Below are 20588 nucleotides of genomic sequence, written 5' to 3' on the forward strand. Positions count from 1 at the left end.
GGGGAACAAACGAGAAAATAGTATAAAAAAAATGCGAAAAAAACAAGAAAAAAATAGAAACAGAACGAAAAAAAGAATAGTAGAAATTAGCAAAAAAACGAGGTAATCCAATTGATACGGTTCGCTACGCAAATACGCATTTTTCTAATATATTTTATTTTCAATAGGTGTAAAAGGGAGTGAGATAGGGTGCGTCCCACCTGTTCACTTGAACTCGAACTTCCTCTCAAATTCGGACATAAGTAATTCGAAAAGTAGTTTGGTAATTTTTGAAAAGGCATACAAATCTTCTGTTATGTAAGGGCAATATATTCTATGATTTTCAATAGCATTAAACGGACGAATGTAGTAGCACTTTTTTTCTTTATTTGTATTGCCTTCATCATTGATATACTCCATTGGAGGAGTAGTTAAAGTATAGTAGTCATATAAAGTTTTAATAAAAAATTTGTCATCGTCCATATAACTACAAATTTCTAAAAAAAGTTTGCTCATTGAATCTTTTAAAGAAAGTTTAACTTTATACAATTTATATTCTGAACAGTTAGCCTCTATTTTATTATTAGCAACCATATCATTTTTACTAAGCGAAGTATTACTATCTTCTTCATTCTCTTTCAAATTTTTACTACGTTTTTTTGGAAGAAAAAAATGTTTTAATGTCCATTTGAGAGAACTTTCTGTATCTTTGGTTAACCTTTGATTTTCCATTTCACTTATTGTGCTATCATCCCTAGGGGCAGCTTCTTTTCCGTTATCCACTCTGTCGTCATCGTCCTTTACGGCACCCGCCTTGTTTCCACCCTCTTCTTGACCATCCTCTTTTTCTCCATCTTCTTTTTCTCCATCTTCTTTTTCTCCATCTTCTTTTTCTCCATCTTCTTTTTCTCCATCCTCTTCTTTTCCATCCTCTTCTTTGCCATCCTCCTCTTTTCCATCCTCTTCTTTTCCATCCTCTTCTTTGCCATCCTCCTCTTTTCCATCCTCTTCTTTGCCATCCTCTATAGCGCTTTCACCCCCCTTGTCAACATAACCACTTATTAAGTTGAAAATTCGCTGCATGACGTTCATCCCATGAGCATTTGCATTTTCCCGCCGCTCCTTCCGGTGGCGCTTCTTATTTTCTAAATCTTCCATAATGTCTTTTGCTTTATCTGCGTCGTAATCCTTAAATAGATGTAGTTCGTTATCTGTACTAGACAAGAAGGAATAATTTGAAATGTCCACTTCTCTGTAACAATACCTACACAAAAGAATATGTGATGAGTACTTTTTGCTGTGATATGGATTATCTTTACAAGTCCAACCTAGTAAAGCAATTATTTTAAATATATTAACATGTTCGTAATTATAGTTTTTCATTTTGTTTACTATTTTATAATACATATTAATATCTTCCTTTTCATCGATTAGTAATGAAGTAGAATATTCGTCGTCGGATAAAATATTAATATAATTGGTAACATCAAATAGATCAAAATGTAAATTATTTAAGTAATTCATATCTATTATGTTCTTTTCGAGATGTTTATAATTTTTTTTAATTTTTTCTATCCCTTCATCAATGACACTTTTATTATTTAAAAAAATTTGAATAAAATGTTTTTTAAAAAATTCTACATGAGAATTAAAGATTAAAAATTTCTTTTTTGATATATCATCATCTAGATGTTTTTTAACAATAAGTATTAAATCGTTGATAGTTTTTTTAATATTTATTAGTGGTATTTTAACTAAAGAACTTTTTATCAACTTAGTGTTATTTTCATATTCTTCCAAAATTTTTTGTCTACTTAATGATTTATCATCAAGTTTAAAGACAGATAAATCCATGATTTTATTTTTCCATGGACAGTTGTCTAAGTGCAATAAACACAAATCATTTATTCTTGTATACATTGAATAAGTATTTTTTTCATACACATATTTACATTTGCACATTTCACACTTTATAACACACTCACTTTCACATATAAAACCATTTCTAGCTAAAATAAGTGAACACAAATGTGTAGGTTTTCTTACCCATATTTTAAATGTATTGATTCTATTTATGTAAGACACTTCATCATATAAATACCTTTTACTATCTTTTATATACTCCTCTTCTTCTTCATTTACAAATTTTTTATTTACGTCAATAAGTTCTTCTGTTACAAGTTTTACCTCACTTGTTGCTATATCCCTCCCAACACTTTCATTTTCCTCAACGGGATTACTCATCTTTTACAACACGTGCTAAATTTTTTTTTTTTTTTTTTTATATTTTCATTTGTTCGTCGAAAAAGGGGCAAGAAGTAATTGAGCAAGATAGTTGAAACGGGGAAGTAAAAGTAAAATTAAATAGGAAAAAAAAAAAAAAAATATAAAATATAATAAAATAATGTCGCATAAATAGATATTACATTGTTGTTCAATATATAATAATAAAACGCAGTTACATATGGTACAAAGAAATGATATGATATATAGTAGAATTGAATTAAAAGAAAGGAACAGCGCGAAAACAAAATTTTCTGCTACAACTAATATTCACATATATCATCCACAATACATACTAATACACAACTAAAAAATATGTATTCATTTCTTTATTTATAGATTTCATTACTACTAAGTCATAACGAATAATTCACAATAAATAGGAAACACATAAAATTTGAAAAAATGTACCAAAAAGTTATGAACAGTTAAGGTAAAGGAAAATCTATCCTCTTAATTGGCTTTACTGTTTTGTGAAACTGGGGTTTTACGTAAATGTGTATTATACTTAACAAATATAGAGAGCACGTTAACGAAAGAAAAGAAAGGAGTAGTACACGCTTGTATTCATACGGAAGTGGTACATATATATGTGCGTACATGCACGTGATGCGTGGGCATGTTTAAAAATTGGCTAATTTTTAATGTAAAAAAAACAAAAACAAAAAATAATATCAGGGGAAATACAAATGGCAGTAACACTAAAAATACCATTAAGAATTCCTACATAAACTCTTTAGCCATATGCAAAAACTTATTGGCTAGTACCTTCATCCCACTACTTTTATGATACCTCGAATCGAATTATAAACATTTATTCTTCAAGGCTACGTTTTGCTATTCGATTACGTTTCATTTTTAAGGAGAGTTTCTTTTATTATCTATATGCTTATTTATTTGTTTGTTTATTTGTTTATTTGTTTATATATTTGTTTATTTGTTTATATATTTGTTTATTTGTTTATTTGTTTATTTGTTTATTTATTTGTTTATTTGTTTATATATTTGTTTATTTGTTTATTTATATATTCTTTTTTTTTTTGCTTTTACATATTTAACTACGTCGTTATTTTTGCTGCTGGATAGTTTGTATTGCAAAAAAAAAGAAAAAAAAGCCGCTCATGTTTTTACCTCTTCAATTTTTTTAAAAAATTTAAAAAAATAAAAAGCTATAACATAAAGAGAAACAAGCATACACATTATACACTCATGTATATTTTTACCATGAGATATTATAATTTTTTTTTTAAAAATGCATTTATTTATTTTTTCCCATATTTTTGCTCCAATCAAAAATAGAAATAAAAAAAAAAAATAAATAAGACTAAACTATTTTTCTCAAATGTTTTAATATTATGCAAATTTTCAAAAAAATAGCACTATAATAATTGAACATTACAAGTAATCATAAATGTAGAACGATCAATATAAGGTAGATCTTGTTTACAAACTGTATATTCTTTTACTTTTATTTTCTCTATTTAGTCAAAAAAAAAAAAAAAGTTTTAAAAATGTGAAACGCGGGTGTATTATTTTTATATTTGTATTTTTTTGATTTTTATATTTTAAAAATTTTTTGTATTTTTATTTTATTATTTTTTTGTATTTTCCTTTTTTTTTTTATTTTTTTTTTTCCGCTTTTTTGTTTTTTTTCTAAATATTATACATAAAATTCGTAGAAAACCCCCAAATGAACGTTCCAATTTGACGAACAAAAAGGATAAATAAAATAAATAAAAGCTGTAATTCATGAGAATGCCATTTATTTATTTAACTGTATTTTATGCAATCATTAAAGCAAACAACAAATTGTTCATAATATATGCTATGTGAACAGCTTAACATACTGTAATATCGCCTCAAGGAAAAAATAAAAAGTTGGGGGGCTCTCCTTATCTGAATATAGCCTTTCAGCTTTTTTGTAATTTTCCGATATATGTATATATACATATGAATACACGCGTTCATACATGCATACGTGTGTATATATCCCAATACGTATAAATATACACGTACGCGCATATGTACATGTAAACATTTAAGCGCTAGAATCTCCTTTTATTTTTTTAAATTCGTTAAAACCTAAGCAGATTGCATTCCCACGTTCTTTTATACTCTTAAGTGTACGCGAAAGGTAAACAGAAATTTATATGTTTTGCGTATTGGTATACTGACATGTGTACATTTCAACACTTGCCTAAAAGTATACTTAACTAGTTTACACGTTCAGCTGTTGGTGCTTTTGCCATTTCGCATATAACGATTACATAGATAAATTAATATATATATATATATATGTACATATATATACGTATATAACACATAGGTACATACACTTGTAGTAGATAGACGTCTACTGCAAACGCAAGCGGCTTCTATTATTTTTTTACTTGTTCATATTATACTGAAATTTGTATGTATTTCGTTTTTTGAAAAAATATGTATAATACCGAAAAAGATGGTTGAGAAAATTGGGATGAAAAAAAAAGGGGTACAAAATTATTTTTTTGTTCTTTTTTTTTTTCCCCTTTTTCAAAATTAATAAACAATGTGTAATTTTGTTTTCATTAAAAAGTTAAATAACATAAATGTTCACATTCGTAATTCTTTTTAAAAAAATTATTATACGCATGATGATCAAAGCATAAAAGGGTTATCATAAAAAAAAAATTATCCATACTTGTAAATATATATGTAAAATGTTACAAGTACATGTTTTAAGTACTATTTTTTACGATAAGATATATGCGTCATATAACTACATACATTTTTGTACGTATATGTGTATGAGTATATATATTTATATCTATATGTTTGTACGCTTATAAAATATTACACGTACATACTATTACCGTATGTTTATACTGTACACATATGTTATATATGTATACATATATGCATGTATATAATACATATATATAATACATATATATAATACCCTCATATACGCTTATATATACATATATTTATATAAACTCATATGTTAACTCTTAACCAAATGTGAACAAAAAAAAAAAAAAATAAAATAAAATAAAATAAAATAAAACAAAAAAAATAATATAAATAATAAAAAAAAATTGTGAATAAAAAAAAAAAAAAAAAAAATTGTGCATTGTCAACAAAGGAAGGATACATAATGATGCTAAAAGTTTTTTAACTTAGTTATATGAAAAAAAATTCTTATATATATAAATACACCTATGATTAATTATGCTCACTGAGATGTAAATATATACATAATACATATACAATTACATATATAATTACATACATATATATGTTTGTATGTACGTGTCGAACAAATGGTTTTACTATATGACGCTTTTATTTTTAAAATGTACGTGTAATACGTTTAAGTATACATGTTCTTACTTAATTTAAATTTACTTTTTTTTGAACATTGTACAAATTCATACATATATAATTATCCCTTTGTTTTAACATTTTTAACGTAATTATAAGCATACATACGGACGTATTTTATATATATACGTACATATATATATATATATATATATATATACATATACATACATGTATTTATACATGCCTACATATATGTATATATATATATATATATATACGTACTTATGTATATATATACATACGTACACATGTATGAGCTGTTTTTTTCCTTTTTTTAAATTTAAGGAAATAGAATTTATTCTACGATTTATATATATTTGCATATGTACAAGTGCGAACATATTTACAAACACGTACATGTACATATTTTCATATATATATATATATATATGTATGTATGTGTATATGTATGCATATATGTGTATGCGTATTATACATATGTATATATTTATATAAAATTTTTTATGTATACCTATTTATGAAGTTTGCAAAAAGGACGGAAAATGTTAACTGTAACATTTCCTTCTCTTTTTTTTTTTTTTTTTTTAAATAAATTATTTAGGTTATTAGAAATTAGCGTCGAGTACAAAGTTTTACAATAATGTAATATGTTAATCCAAATGATGAATTTTTTTTTCTTTTTCCCTTTTTCCCATTTATGTTTTTTTTATTTTTTATCTTATTTCCAATTTTTAAATTTTAAGCAAAAATCGAAAGAGTATAAATAAAGGAAAACTGATATGTTTTTTCCCTTATTAAAAAGATTTTTAAAATTTTGTAACACATATATATATATATATATATGTGCGTACATATGTACACTTGTACATGTATATATATATGTATGCATATATGTATATGTGTATGTATATATGTAAATATTTATATGTACATATGTATGCATATGTATATATAAATATATATATACTTCTCCCATTTTTGAATAATGGAAAATTCTACAAAAGGACGTTTTTCCGTTTATAAAAAAAATAAAAGTAATGAGAATAAGTTGAGCTATAAATTTGACGACTTACGATTCAGTAAAAGTGAAGATAAAAAAATCAATAAAAAAAATGTAAGCGAACAAAACAAATGTATAGAGAGTACAGCCTACAATAAAAGTACGGCTAAAACAAAAGATGAGGGTAGCTGTAGTTACTTTTCAAATTCTGTAAATAATATAGAAAAGAGTTACATGACAGATAAAAAATATAACAACAGTAGTAGCAGCATTAGCAGCAATATTAGCACCAATGCTAGTAGCAGTATTAGCGGTAATATTGGAAGTAATAACAGCAGTATTAGCGGTAATATTGGAAGCAATAACAGCAGCATTAGCGGTAATAGCAGCAATAACAGCAGCATTAGCGGTAATAGCAGCAATAACATCATCAATAACAACATCCGTAGCGGTAACAGCCGCAGCAATAGCAACAGCGTTGAAGGATTCGTAACAGTTACACCTTCTGATAATTATATAGAGAATCATAAGAATAGGATGTTAGAAAAAATTGTAGAATTAAAGAAGGGTAATCTTTTTGGGAATAAGGGTAATAAAAATGAAGAGAAGAATAACAGTAATGATGATATGAAAGATGTAAATAAAAACTATCAAGCATACAAAAGTAAATTTAACAAAAATAAAAAGAACATTGTAAAGGAACAAAGTGGTAGCAACATATTAAAAGATTTAAAAATTAGAAAAAGTAATATTTTAGAGCTAAATAAACTGTTAAAGGAAAATTTGAAAATTGAAGAAAATTTTAAAAAAAAAATTAAGAAGGGAGGAGATACGAGAGAAGAGGAATACGAAGGTGAAGGGGAAGAAAAAGAGAATGCGAAAGAGAAAGAGAACGAAAAGGTAGAAAATTTTAAATACCAAAAAAATGCAACAAGTACAAAAAGTGGAGTAGAGAAAGCTGAAGAAAAGGAAGGAGGAAACGAACATCCGCAAAAAGAGCTACACGGAAATGAAGATGCAGTGAAGAAAAATAAAAGGACCAACCATGGTAAAGGTAGCAATGTTAGTAGTTACAACAACAGTGATCGTAACAACAATAATGGTGATAACCACAACGACCATAACGACAACGATCATAACGACAACGATCATAACAACAATGATAATAACGATCATAACAACGATCATAACAACAATGATAATAACGATCATAACAACGATCATAACAACAATGATAATAACGATCATAACAACAATGATAATAACGATCATAACAACGATCATAACAACAATGATAATAACGATCATAACAACAATGATAATAACGATCATAACAACAACGATCATAACGATCATAACAACAACGATCATAACGATCATAACAACAACGATCATAACGACAATGAACATAACGACAGTGACGATGACAATAGCGGTAACAACAGTAGGGGCAGAGGTCGGGAGGAGAGAGGTATGAAGGAGAAAAAGGATAAGGCAAAAAAGAACAACAAAGATAAGAATAAAGATAGAGATAAATCGAAAAGTAAGGATAAAGGTAAGGAAAAACACCCCCCCAGAAATAAAGCAAAAGAGGATGAAGTAGGTTATGATGTAGAGACTGGAAAAAATATGGAAGAAGTAGCACATAATAGTACAGAAGAGATTAAAAGCATACCAAAAACGAAGAAAACGAAAAATAAAAAAGGGGAATCAGCACAAGGGAAAAAAAGTGAACCAATACAAATTAAGAAAAGTGAGCAACAGAACCAAGGAAAAAAAAATGATCAAACCCAGTATAAAAGAAACAACAAAAAAGAAGAAATTTTTGGTATGAATACAAACAGCAGATTAGAAGAAGATATAACTTTAAGAACGAATAAGAATAGTGTTATGGATATAGACAATAATATTGACAACAAAAATATGGAAACTTCACCCCTCCTCTTAGAGAATTGTGATTATTACTATAACAGTAACAGAAGTGAGCATTTCAGAAGCGTTAATAACGGCAGTAATAGCATTAACAATATTAGCGGCATTAATAATATTAGCGGCATTAACAATACTAGCGGCATTAATAATATTAGCGGCATTAACAATACTAGCGGCATTAACAATACTAGCGGCATTAACAATACTAGCGGTAATAACAATACTAGCGGTAATAACAATACTAGCGGTAATAATAGCAGTGTGAAAAGAACGGAAATGTATATAAAGGGCATGGATTGTTACTACGGTGATAATAATAGCTGTTACTTGATGGATCCAGATGAAAGAAAGAATTATAATTTTAAAAAAGAATTGAAAAGTGATACAATGAAGGTGAATTCTATCAATGGAAATAACAACGGCAGTAGTGATCCCAGTAGCGGATACAGCAACAGCTACTGCGGCAGTGGCACTAACCTTATGAACGAGCTTCTCTTAAATAAGAGTTTTCCCAAAGTATACGAATCGAACGAGTACAATTTTAATGAGTTAAAATATATGTATGATAAATGTAACACCCATTTTGATGCCAACTCATTGGCGGAAAAATGGGATGATGACACAGATAGTAAGTTTATAAGCAATAAAAATATGAATAAGTACAATGATCAGAACGGTAAGGATAGGGAAGCTGCCGTAAAAAGTAATAATAATAGTAATAATAGTAATAATAGAAATACTAATAATAGAAATACTAATAATAGAAATAGTATTAACAGAAGTAGTAATAACAGAAGTAGTAATAACAGAAATAGTAATAATATTAGTAACTGCTGTAATAGCAGCTGTAATAGTGGAAGTAACAACAATAACAACAATAGCAATAACATAATTCATGGTAAACACAACAACAGCGTGCATGCCATTTTAAATAGCAAAGAGAATGCTACAATTAATGCCAAAAGAAGTGAAGATATGTATTCGAGCAATAGTGTGTATGCGAATAATAATAATAATAATAATAATAATAATATGAACATTAATAACAATAATAGTAATAACAGTAGTAACAATAATAGTAATAACAATAGTAACAATAATAGTAATAACAATAGTAACAATAACAGTAATAACAATAGTAACAATAATAGTAATAACAATAGTAACATTACCAGTAACACTAACAGTAACGTGGGTAAGAAGTATCAAGGTATGAAAAATTTTCAAAATTATAGCAATAAAATTAATTTTAATAATACGGAGGGGGTAGACGCGAATATAAGTGGGAAAATGATTCATTTTAGTAACTCCAGTGACATAACTAAAAATGCTATGAACAGCAATAATATAGGGAAAAATATAGGGAGTAATTTCAGAGGCAATAGGGGAAATTTCGTAAAGAACGATATTGTCGTAAGCGATCGAAGTTGCACCAACACGATGAGTAAGAACGTTGTGAGCAACATCAATATAATAAGCAATAACATGAATCACATTGTGAGCTGTGAACAGAAGAACAGTATTCCAAATAACAAGGGCTATGGGAATATAGAGAATATTATAAATATTAGCAATATGTCGAAGAACGGCAATAAACTGTTTAATGGAAGTGAAAACAGCCTTAACGATAATATGAGCTATGTTAGCAATATTAACAACTCGAGCAATAGTAATAGCAATGGTAATACTACCACTGCTACTACATTTTTGAATAATAAATTAAGCACAAATATTAGTAATATTAGCAATATTGGAAATATTAGCAATATGGGGAATATTAGTAATATTATAAATAATAATACGAACACACACACCATTAATGATATATTAAATAGTCAGAACTATATGAACAATCTTTTATTATATGATTCTGGAAATGTTGTATATAATGGGAAAGGACTCAGTATGAATAGTTTTCCTGGACAAAATTTGGCCCATTTTACTACCCAAAATATGGATCATTATGAGAGCCAAAACATGGACAATTTTTCTAGTCAAAATATGAACATTTTTTTTAACTCTAATTCAGATCAGTATGCCAACCCTGATGTGGACAATTTGGCAAATCCTAATATGGACAATTTGGCAAATCCTAATATGGACAATTTCGCTAGTCAGAATGTCGAAACATATGGTGAGCCCAATATGGAAAATTTCTCGAATGGTTACTTAAGCCCAGTTCCTGTGAATGTCCTAAATAAGGATATAAAAAATCATTTAGTTAAAAATAGGAATACATCCACTCGAAATAGTTTGAAGAATCTTTCAAATGATATGAACAGTACTTCTAATATAATAAACAGCATTTTGAAGAAAAAGAATAATATGCTGCTCAGAAATATAAATAATACATTGAATAGTACTAAAGGAAACTCTCTGGAAAATTATGTAAACGATAAGTATAAATTGTCTAGCAGCTTAATGAAAAGCACAAAGAAGGAAATTATAACCTTAACGAGTGTTGGTGGTATCAACAATGGAAGCGATCATAATAATGGAAGTTGTATCAACAGTGGAAGCGGTAATAATAATGGAAGTTGTATCAACAGTGGAAGCGGTAATAATAATGGAAGTTGTATCAACAGTGGAAGCGGTAATAATAATGGAAGTTGTATCAACAGTGGAAGCGGTAATAATAATGAAGTTGTATCAACAGTGGAAGCGGTAATAATAATGGAAGTTGTATCAACAGTGGAAGCGGTAATAATAATGGAAGTTGTATCAACAGTGGAAGCGGTAATAATAATGAAAGTGGTATCAACAGTGGAAGCGGTAATAATTATGGAAGTGGTAACAACAACCTTGCTGCTGAAAAAGGGGGCAGGGATAAAGGTAGCTCCGAAAATAAAGGAAATATACAAGAAGAAAATACACGCGGAGAAGGTATGTCCAACGGGGATGATAAGGGTAAAAATAATAGCGCATTTTGTCTACCGAAAGGAAAGAACGACACTAAAAATGAAAAGAAAGGATCTACTCAGGAAGAAGTGGTAAAGATAGTGAAAAAAGTAGTTGGAAATACTGTAATGGGAAATACGGTGGTGGGAAATACGGTGATGGGAAATACGGTGATGGGAAATACGGGGGTCGAAAAAGCAGAACAAATAGACGCTGCAAATAAAAGCGATAAGAAAGAAGTAGAGATAGAAACAAACAGTGAGAAGAAAAAGAGTAATAACTTTTTAGAATCGAATAAGAAAAAAAGATACTTAGCAGAAATTATAAGATGTGAACTAATATGGGGTCCAACAAAAAATAAAGAGCCAATTACTCCTGTAGAGAGTTGTGAATTACATCCAGTTGTTATTATAAAAGATCAGTTTGGTCATTTATATGATGATGATGAAGATAATGAAAATAATCCAATTGGAAAAACAGTAAATATATTCTATCGATGGACAAGAGGACCTCCACGAACAGTATGTTTTTTTCATCCACAAAAAATTGCATGCTTACAATGTACTGTTACCTTTCGATGTTTTTGTTCATATGAATGCTTTATGAAAGGATTTGATCATTTACATAAATATTATAGAAGTAATGGTTCATTTAGTATACCATCCCATCCAAACTTACATACGTATGGCGTACCTTGTTCTCCTTTTGATTGGGAAAATTATGAAAAAAATATAGAGTTTGATGAAAAGCATTATAATGCATTAATACAATCCGGGTTATTAAACGCCCCTGATAAGGAAAAATGGGAAATTATCAATAACGAAAGGAATTATGTGCCTTGTACTAAGGATGTAGGGCATCAAATAATGCTAGAGACTATGCTACTAGACAAAAATAGTGTATCATCTGAAAGTGGAAATGATTCTGATAATGAGGATGACAACGAGGATGACAACGAGGATGACAACGAGGATGACAACGAGGATGACAACGAAGATGACAATGAAGATGATCATCTTGAACATAAGAACAACAACGATCGTAAGGACTATAAGAGTAGCAAACTTGATGCCATTGCTCGTTGCAAAAGAAAAGAATCAAATGAACACAGCGAATACAATATTTCTTCAGCAGATGAGAATAATCTACAGAAAAATCAGGATAAAATAATACCGTCCATTAGATATATGGATGTACAGCAAAGTGAACTAAGTCTTCTAAACTCAATGTCCTTAAATAGTTACAATCATAATGATTTTCAGTACAACATGAACATTCAGAATAACACATATATGTATAGATCAGGTCATAACAACAACATTGTTACCAACAACAGTTTAGCCATTTTTAATAATAATACCCTTAATAGTGCCAACATGCCTGATATGACCGGAGCGGCTGCTGCGGGTATGTACAGCATGTACGATATGGATAGTATTAGTGCTAATAGCTGTTGTGTTAATAGCGGCTGTGTCAATAGTGGATGCGCTAACAACATTTTCGATGATAGTAATATCATGAGCGGTAATAACAATTGTGATATTACTAACGTTGGAAGTTCGTGTTTGTCTAACAAGGATGCAAATTACGTAGGCTTAAATAGTGGCACTTTTCATCTGAACAGTGTTATACAAAATTGTAATGGAGGTTACTTTTCTGAAAACACAAACACGGCAAATAATGATATCAATTTTAATACGAATAACTGGAGTCAGATGAATGAAAAAAGGACCGACAACTTTGATGTGGCATGCGCTAGTTTAGAGGGTGCACCAATGGAAAGCAATGGGGTTGGAGATGTGGATAGCGATGTGGTTGGCGATGTGGTTGGATGCACTATTGGATGTGGTGTTAGTAGTGATGCCCTAACCATGCCAAATTATCACAACATGAACGACAAGTATATGTACCATGTAAATATACCTGTGCAATCGATGTACAATGAAGTAAGCACACAAAATAGGGTCTTAAGTAATAATCCATCAGGTACTTTACATATAACAGCATCTAACAATTTAATTAGTCCTTTGAACACCCAGAGTATGAATGATATAAGAAATGGTAGTGGCAAACAACACACGCTAATAAATGTTGATCTTAAAGGAACATTTAATAATAATGCTACTAGTAGTAGTAGTAGTACCCCTGTGGCAATATGTAGTTTAAATAAAAGTTGTCCAAGTAATGTTCTAACCAATATAGGGGGAAATGTAAATAGTGGAGGCACTAAAGACACAAACGAAATAAAACAGAGTACTAGTGCTGATACAACAAATAATCAGAATATAGTAGAAAAGAATAGTGTAACCAAAAATAAGAAGAAGAACAACAACAAAAAAAAAAAAGAAAAAAAGAAAAAAATATATGTGTTAGATGACCAAGTATGGAATAGTGTAAAAGACCCAAGTATATATCATAAAATTGTTACAGGATGTTGTATACCAAATCTTACAGTTCTTCCAAATTATAATATTACTTGTTTTAAAAATGCAAATTTAACTAACCCTTACAATCAGTTTACTATTATGACTTGGAATGTATTGGCAGAAATATATGGAACCATTGAGGCATTCCCTCACTGTGATCCGTACATGTTAGCATGGTCTTACAGGAAAACCAAAATCATTCAGGAAATTTTGAACAATAGCCCAGATATCGTCTGCTTGCAGGTAGAAAATTTGTTGTCATTCAAGCGTGCTTCATTTTACGTGCTACTTGTTACTCGTTACTAGATATCTAATAGTATATATTTGCTTCTAGGTCCATGCTACCTGCAACCCTCACCCCGTGCATCGTACTTTTTTTTTTTTTTTTTTATTTTTTTTTTGTTGTGTCCATATGCGGGTATACTCCCCCCTCCGCTTCACATCATATCTATTTGCTCTGATTTGTGGCGAGTTTTTCTCATTTAATCTAATTTGTTATGCTTGCAGGAAATACAGAATGAACATTTCCTTGACTTTTTCAAGCCTTCATTGGGTGAGTTTGGGTACGAAGGAGTCTACAAGCAAAAGACGAAGGAAATATTTACGTCCCCCTCAGGAAAAAGGAGGGGTGGCAAATATACCATTGACGGATGTGCAATATTTTATAATAAGAAAAAATTAAAATTTGTTGAAACATATGCTCTTGAATTTAGCAAGCTTATTAAAGAAGCTTCTGTGTTAACATTACCAAAAGAAATACAAAAAAATCCATCTTTAGTTAAAAAACTATTGAAAGATAATGTGGCACTAGTATTATTATTAGAATACATTCAGCACTACTCTAAAATATATGATAATAAGGAAGAAGAGAAACAAAATAAAAAATTAATCATTGTTGCTAATACACATATAGTTGCAAACCCAGAAGCTAATTATGTGAAGATATGGCAAGCACAAATTTTAGTAAAAGTAATAGAATATTTAAAAATAAATTTTATTAAAAAGTATGAAACTATTCCAAGTTTAATTATATGTGGGGATTTTAATAGTACACCATCTAGTGCTGTCTATCAACTTATATATAAAAGGACATGTAGTAGAAATCATGAAGATTTTAGTTCAGACAGATATAGTTTATTAACAGATTTACCATTAGGACATAACCTAAATCTTAAGTCTGCTTATGCTATTTCTAAATTATTATCACAGAAACTGAATCCAGAGGAATATAATAACTTGGAAATATTTGAACCTTTGTTTACCAATTATACAGGAAATTTTATTGGTTGTTTAGATTACATTTTTTATAATGATGAGAATTTAAATATTATATCGACCGTAAATATAGCTGATGAAAATCAGCTTATGCAAGAAGCTCAGATATACCAGCTTTCTAACTGTGCCTTACCCAGCCCAATACGTCCTTCCGACCACTTGCCCCTAATTGCAAAATTTGAGTTTAAAATAGTATGACTTCTTTGGACATGGCACTGCGGTTGGTAGGAATCGTCTATGTGGTACTTACGTGGCTGCTATGAGGCAGCTATGTAATCGCTATATAACTTGTTTGCCATTTTTAAATGTCCAAATATAGCTAAATTAAAGGAATCAGATATATAATATATTAAAAGGCGGTTGATCAACAAAATGAGAATAAAGGTGAGGAGTAGTAAAACAACCACTACTCAAATAAACGTAAAAAATTAAGGGCGTAATAAATGCACACTTGTATACACACAGAATTAGAAAAGATAGTAATAATGAAAACTGCTCGATTAGTATGGATGTGAGGAGACAAACGAGCAGACCTTTATATTTCCGAATGGGTTATTTTCTTTTGATTTCTGCAATTTTTAAATATTCGAATTTGTGATATCATTACTGTGGTATGGACAGCAGTGGTAGTAATAGTAGTAGTAGTAGTAGTAGTGGTAGTAGTAGTAGTAGCGGCAGTTGTAGCAGCTGCGACTGTAGTATTGCTATAAGCGGACATGTAGTGAACTGCATCAATGGCATCCTTTCTTCTTTTCCCTATCTGCATACACGTATAGATACACGCGTGTATATATATATATTTATATATGCACATATACATACTTGCGCCTTTATATATGTTTTCGTTTAATCATATAGCATAAACAATTTTAATTCATAATTTTGATGATTCCCCACATTTGATGATCTTTTTTCTTTTTTTTTTATTGTATTCTTTATTTTATCATTTTAATATTTCATCATTTTATCATTTTATTGCTTTATTATTTTATTAATTAATTACTTTATTATTTTATTAATTAATTTATTATTTTATTGATGTATCATTTTTTTTAATTTATAGTGTATTTTATAATTTTATTACTTTATTATTTTGTAATTTTATTACTTTATTATTTTGTAATTTTATTACTTTATTATTTTATTACCTTATTATTTTATTACTTTATTATTTTATTATTTTATTAATTTATTATTTTATTGTTTTATTAATTTATTACTTTATTATTTTATTACTTTATTATTTTATTAATTTATTATTTTATTAATTTATTATTTTATTGTTTTATTATTTTTTATTGTATTATTTATATCATTAATTTATTATATCATTATTTTATACTTTTTTTTTTTTTTTTTTGTAATTAAAATTATTTACAATGTTAAAAAGATTAATACAGATAAAATTAATACATTCAATAAATATAGAATAAACGAATAGCAGCTTTTTAAATATTCATCCTTATGTCCGCACGTCCATATGTCCATATATATTATATATATGAATAAATTTATGCCATATTACAAGTTATGCTTCGTTGTTATATTTTTAAATTTCATTTAATTTTAAACGAACATATTTTTTTTAAACAACTTTATTATAATAGTTTTTCCCTTTATTAATACATACATATGTGTGTATGCGTGTTTGTGTGTGTGTTTATATATATACATATATATATTTATGTGTACCTACATATACATATACAAGTACGTATATATATAAAAACATATATGCATATTTAAGCATATATATTATATATATATATATATATATATATGGGCATTCATATATATATATGTAGGCAACACGTAATTGTGCACTTTAACTACCATGGTTATTAAACATTTACTTGTACATAAAATTAATGTGTGTACTCTTATTATATTTTTTTTTTTTTTTTGTTTTTTCTTTGTTTTTGTTGTCCTTTGTTCATAGTTTATTTGTAGCTAAACAGAAGAATAACTACCTAGTTCTTTTTTTTTTTTTTTTTTTTTTTTTTAATTATTATTATTACTCCCAAACTTTTTTTTATACAAAGCCTTTATATAAATAATGTATTTATACATCCACCTAAACAAAGCTGATTTTATTCCTTTTTACACTTAAAAATTTATGTTTTTCTTTGGACCTTATTTTTCTTTTTAAAAAAAAAATAATAAAACTGCTTTAAATCTTATTTATTTAAAAAGTTAAGTTCAAAATTTTCTTTGTGAATTTGAGTCTACGAAGTTCTGATAAGTCTTAATAAAAATATGGAGTACATTTTTAAATCATTTTATTTGTCTTTTTCTCTTTTTTTCATTATATAAAAATATATAGTCTATTACCGTTCAAAATATTAGTTTAACACGAAATAGGACAAGGCATTTTATGCGCCATTATTTTATAGCAAAAATCGTTTTATACAGAATTAAACATATATTTTTGGATATGTATATATATATATAACACACTGCGGAAATATAATGCATTTTCTTCCTTGTTTTTTCATAGGTGATAATAATCCCCTTATTTGTAGTAATTTTGCATTAGTACTGTTTCGAAATAATGTGTAATCCTTTCAACTAAATTTATTAAAAAATAATTATGAAAAAAAAAGGAAAAAAATAAAAAAAACCGATATGAAAAAATAGCATTCTTCTCTCATTTCAGCACAAAATATTTCACTCTTTATGGTAAGAGCTCCTATTTTATATTATTTTATCATTTTTAACTGCACATAAATTCATGTAAAAAATTTTACATGGTAACAAAATAATGCTGCATGTTTTTTTACTAGTTGAAAAATAAAATGTGAAATTATTTTGGGTATATATATATATATATATTTATATTTACTTACATAAATACACAGGATAAACAGATTGCTACGTAAGTTTTTATAGGTTTTCCCATTACTCTTTAAATGACAGCTCACTTCCTTATACACCTTAATCACCTCGCAAGTACTTACAAATAATAATAAATGTATACAAAACAATATTTTAATTACTATTTAACATCTGTTATTTCATTAAAGAAAATATAACAAAAGAGATGACTTTACTTTTTAAATAGAAATAAATTTCATATTTTTAATTTTTCATAATACTTTTTAAAAACAACTTATAAAGTTTGAAAAAAAAAATTGAGCGTTATTTTACTTGTGTGAAATGTTCATATTTTATTTTCTTCCTATGAGCAGCACAATTATATAGTTCAAAATAGCAACGGAAAAAAAGTTTTGCATAATGTAATTATACATACATATATATACGTACTTACATACATTTATATATATATAACATGTAAATAACACATAAATAATATACAAATAATACATAATTAATGCATAATACCCAATAAATGCATAATACCCAATAAATGCATAATACCCAATAAATGCATAATACCCAATAAATGCATAATACCCAATAAATGCATAATACCCAATAAATGCATAATACCCAATAAATGCATAATACCCAATAAATGCATAATACCCAATAAATGCATAATACCCAATAAATGCATAATACCCAATAAATGCATAATACATAATAAGTGCATAATACCTAATACGTAATACATAAATGCAAACATAAATAGTACCTAATTTATATACTGTGCTCCTATGGTATTCCTTTTTTATTTTTTGCAAGAGTACCCCAACGCTCCAGTGCTTTAAATAATCTTCCGTTACACTACTATGCAAGTACTTCTTGCTATGCATTAATTTTCATTTTTGAAAAAAAAAATATAAATTAAAAAGTCAGCGTAATGTTTTTAAGTCAAAAATTTTCTTTGACGAAATAGTGACAGCAAAGAATTTTAAATTTTAGTAAGTATTCATTTATTAAGTTGAAAATAATTTAAAATATATATGCTTATACCAATTTTTTGAAAAATAAATATTTAAATTATGCTCCTGAGGATTACATTGATAATTTAATAAAATATTTCTTATATATATCTATATATGCTTATACGTATGTGCGTTTATACATAACCATTATTGTCGCTTAATTTTTTTAATTACAAAAAGGGAATATATTATTAGTAAGAAGTAAATAAAAGATGGCTGACCAATTTACAATTCGTGTGAAAAAATACATGAGCAATCCACTCCTGCGTAGGAAACAGTTCGCTTTAGAAATATTACACCCCAATAAAGGATCAGTGTCAAAGAAAGAGGTTAAAGAAAGATTGGCAAAAATGTATAAATTAAATAATGTTAACACTATTGTTTTATTTGGTTTTAAAATTTTATTTGGAGGGGGAAGAACCAAAGGTTTCGGTTTAATTTATAACAGTGTTGATGCAGTTAAAAAATTTGAAAAGAAATACAGACAAATAAGAGAAGGTTTAATAACAAAAGAAAACAAACCCGGAAGAAGAGCAGCAAAGGAATTAAAGAACAGAAGAAAAAAGGTAGGAATAGTCAATTCTCATTAATTTTTCATTAGTTTTACCTGCACAGTTCATATATTTTTGTCCCATTTTTGTGTAGCTATTTTATTTTTATTTTTTTATTTTTTTTTTAAATACATAATTTTCATGCACAATTATTAAGCGAATTTACGAAACTTCCAATTTTTTTTTTTTTTTTTTTTAACCAGGTTCGAGGAACGGAAAAGACAAAAGTATCCGGCGCGAAGAAAAAATGACGGCATTTCATTTCAAATTTTTGTATTTTCTGGAGGTTGTACTATTGTATGTTCACCCGCTTGTTCACTCGTACATTCGTGCTTCCCCACGTGCCCATTTAATTTTTATGAATTAGAATAAGTTTTTTATGATTCGTTTTTTCTTCCCTTTGTGTGCACGCTTATTTATTTACATTTCTTTTTTAAGCTTAATATTTATCAGTGTAATTTTGTTACACGTTTTATGCTAAACTATTTTAAATGCTAAACATAGGGGAAAATAGCTAGAAAAAAAAAAAAAAAAAATTTTTAAGTGTATAAATATAACAAGCGCATATTATATGAAGTATAAAATGTACTGTACGCACTAAAATGCGTCATGCTTCACATATGTAATATTCGCACAATGAAAATAATTGTATATAGGACATACTCACATATAATACGCAAGTGCATACTGCTCAAAATGTGTAGTTGATAAGAAATATTGTAAATACTTCAAATTTTATTGTATTAATGCATGAAAAAGGAAATGCACGGATTTTTTTTAAATGCGTGTGAATGCATTTTAGATATTGTCCAAAGAATAGCAGCGCGGCATGGATATACAATTTTTGCATATTTTCCAAAAAAAAGATAAAAAATATAAATGCATTAAAAAAGGAAAATAGGAAAAAAAAAAATATTAATTTCCAACAAGGTAACGTGAAAAGCATGTGTGGACTACTCATATGTACAAAAGGGTCCCAAAATACAGCACACATACATATTATGTACCATTTTCAAATCCAAAATATGTATCTTCAATCTACAAACAGTCGATGACTATTACGTATACA

At 27.9% G+C, this 20588-nt stretch overlaps 3 protein-coding genes across 3 annotated transcripts; 2 read left to right on the plus strand and 1 right to left on the minus strand.

The window, feature by feature from the left end:
- Nucleotides 1-204: 204 nt before the first annotated feature.
- On the minus strand, nt 205-2223 carry PmUG01_10025000 (zinc finger protein, putative; the record flags this gene model as incomplete). Its single annotated transcript, XM_029005436.1, has 1 exon — nt 205-2223. The coding sequence occupies one exon, from the start codon at nt 2221-2223 to the stop codon at nt 205-207; it is 2019 nt and encodes a 672-aa protein (XP_028862025.1).
- A 4351-nt stretch (nt 2224-6574) lies between these two features.
- On the plus strand, nt 6575-15318 carry PmUG01_10025100 (carbon catabolite repressor protein 4, putative; the record flags this gene model as incomplete). The annotated part of the gene is given in 3 exon segments (XM_029005437.1): nt 6575-11506; nt 11521-14088; nt 14353-15318. 3 exon segments carry the CDS (start codon nt 6575-6577, stop codon nt 15316-15318), a joined length of 8466 nt encoding a protein of 2821 aa, XP_028862026.1.
- A 3862-nt stretch (nt 15319-19180) lies between these two features.
- PmUG01_10025200 (40S ribosomal protein S24, putative) lies at nt 19181-19770 on the plus strand (the record flags this gene model as incomplete). Its single annotated transcript, XM_029005438.1, has 2 exons — nt 19181-19534; nt 19723-19770. 2 exons carry the CDS (start codon nt 19181-19183, stop codon nt 19768-19770), a joined length of 402 nt encoding a protein of 133 aa, XP_028862027.1.
- Between the last annotated feature and the right edge of the window lie 818 nt (nt 19771-20588).

The sequence above is a fragment of the Plasmodium malariae genome (assembly GCF_900090045.1).
Source record: "Plasmodium malariae genome assembly, chromosome: 10".
NCBI lineage: Eukaryota > Apicomplexa > Aconoidasida > Haemosporida > Plasmodiidae > Plasmodium > Plasmodium malariae.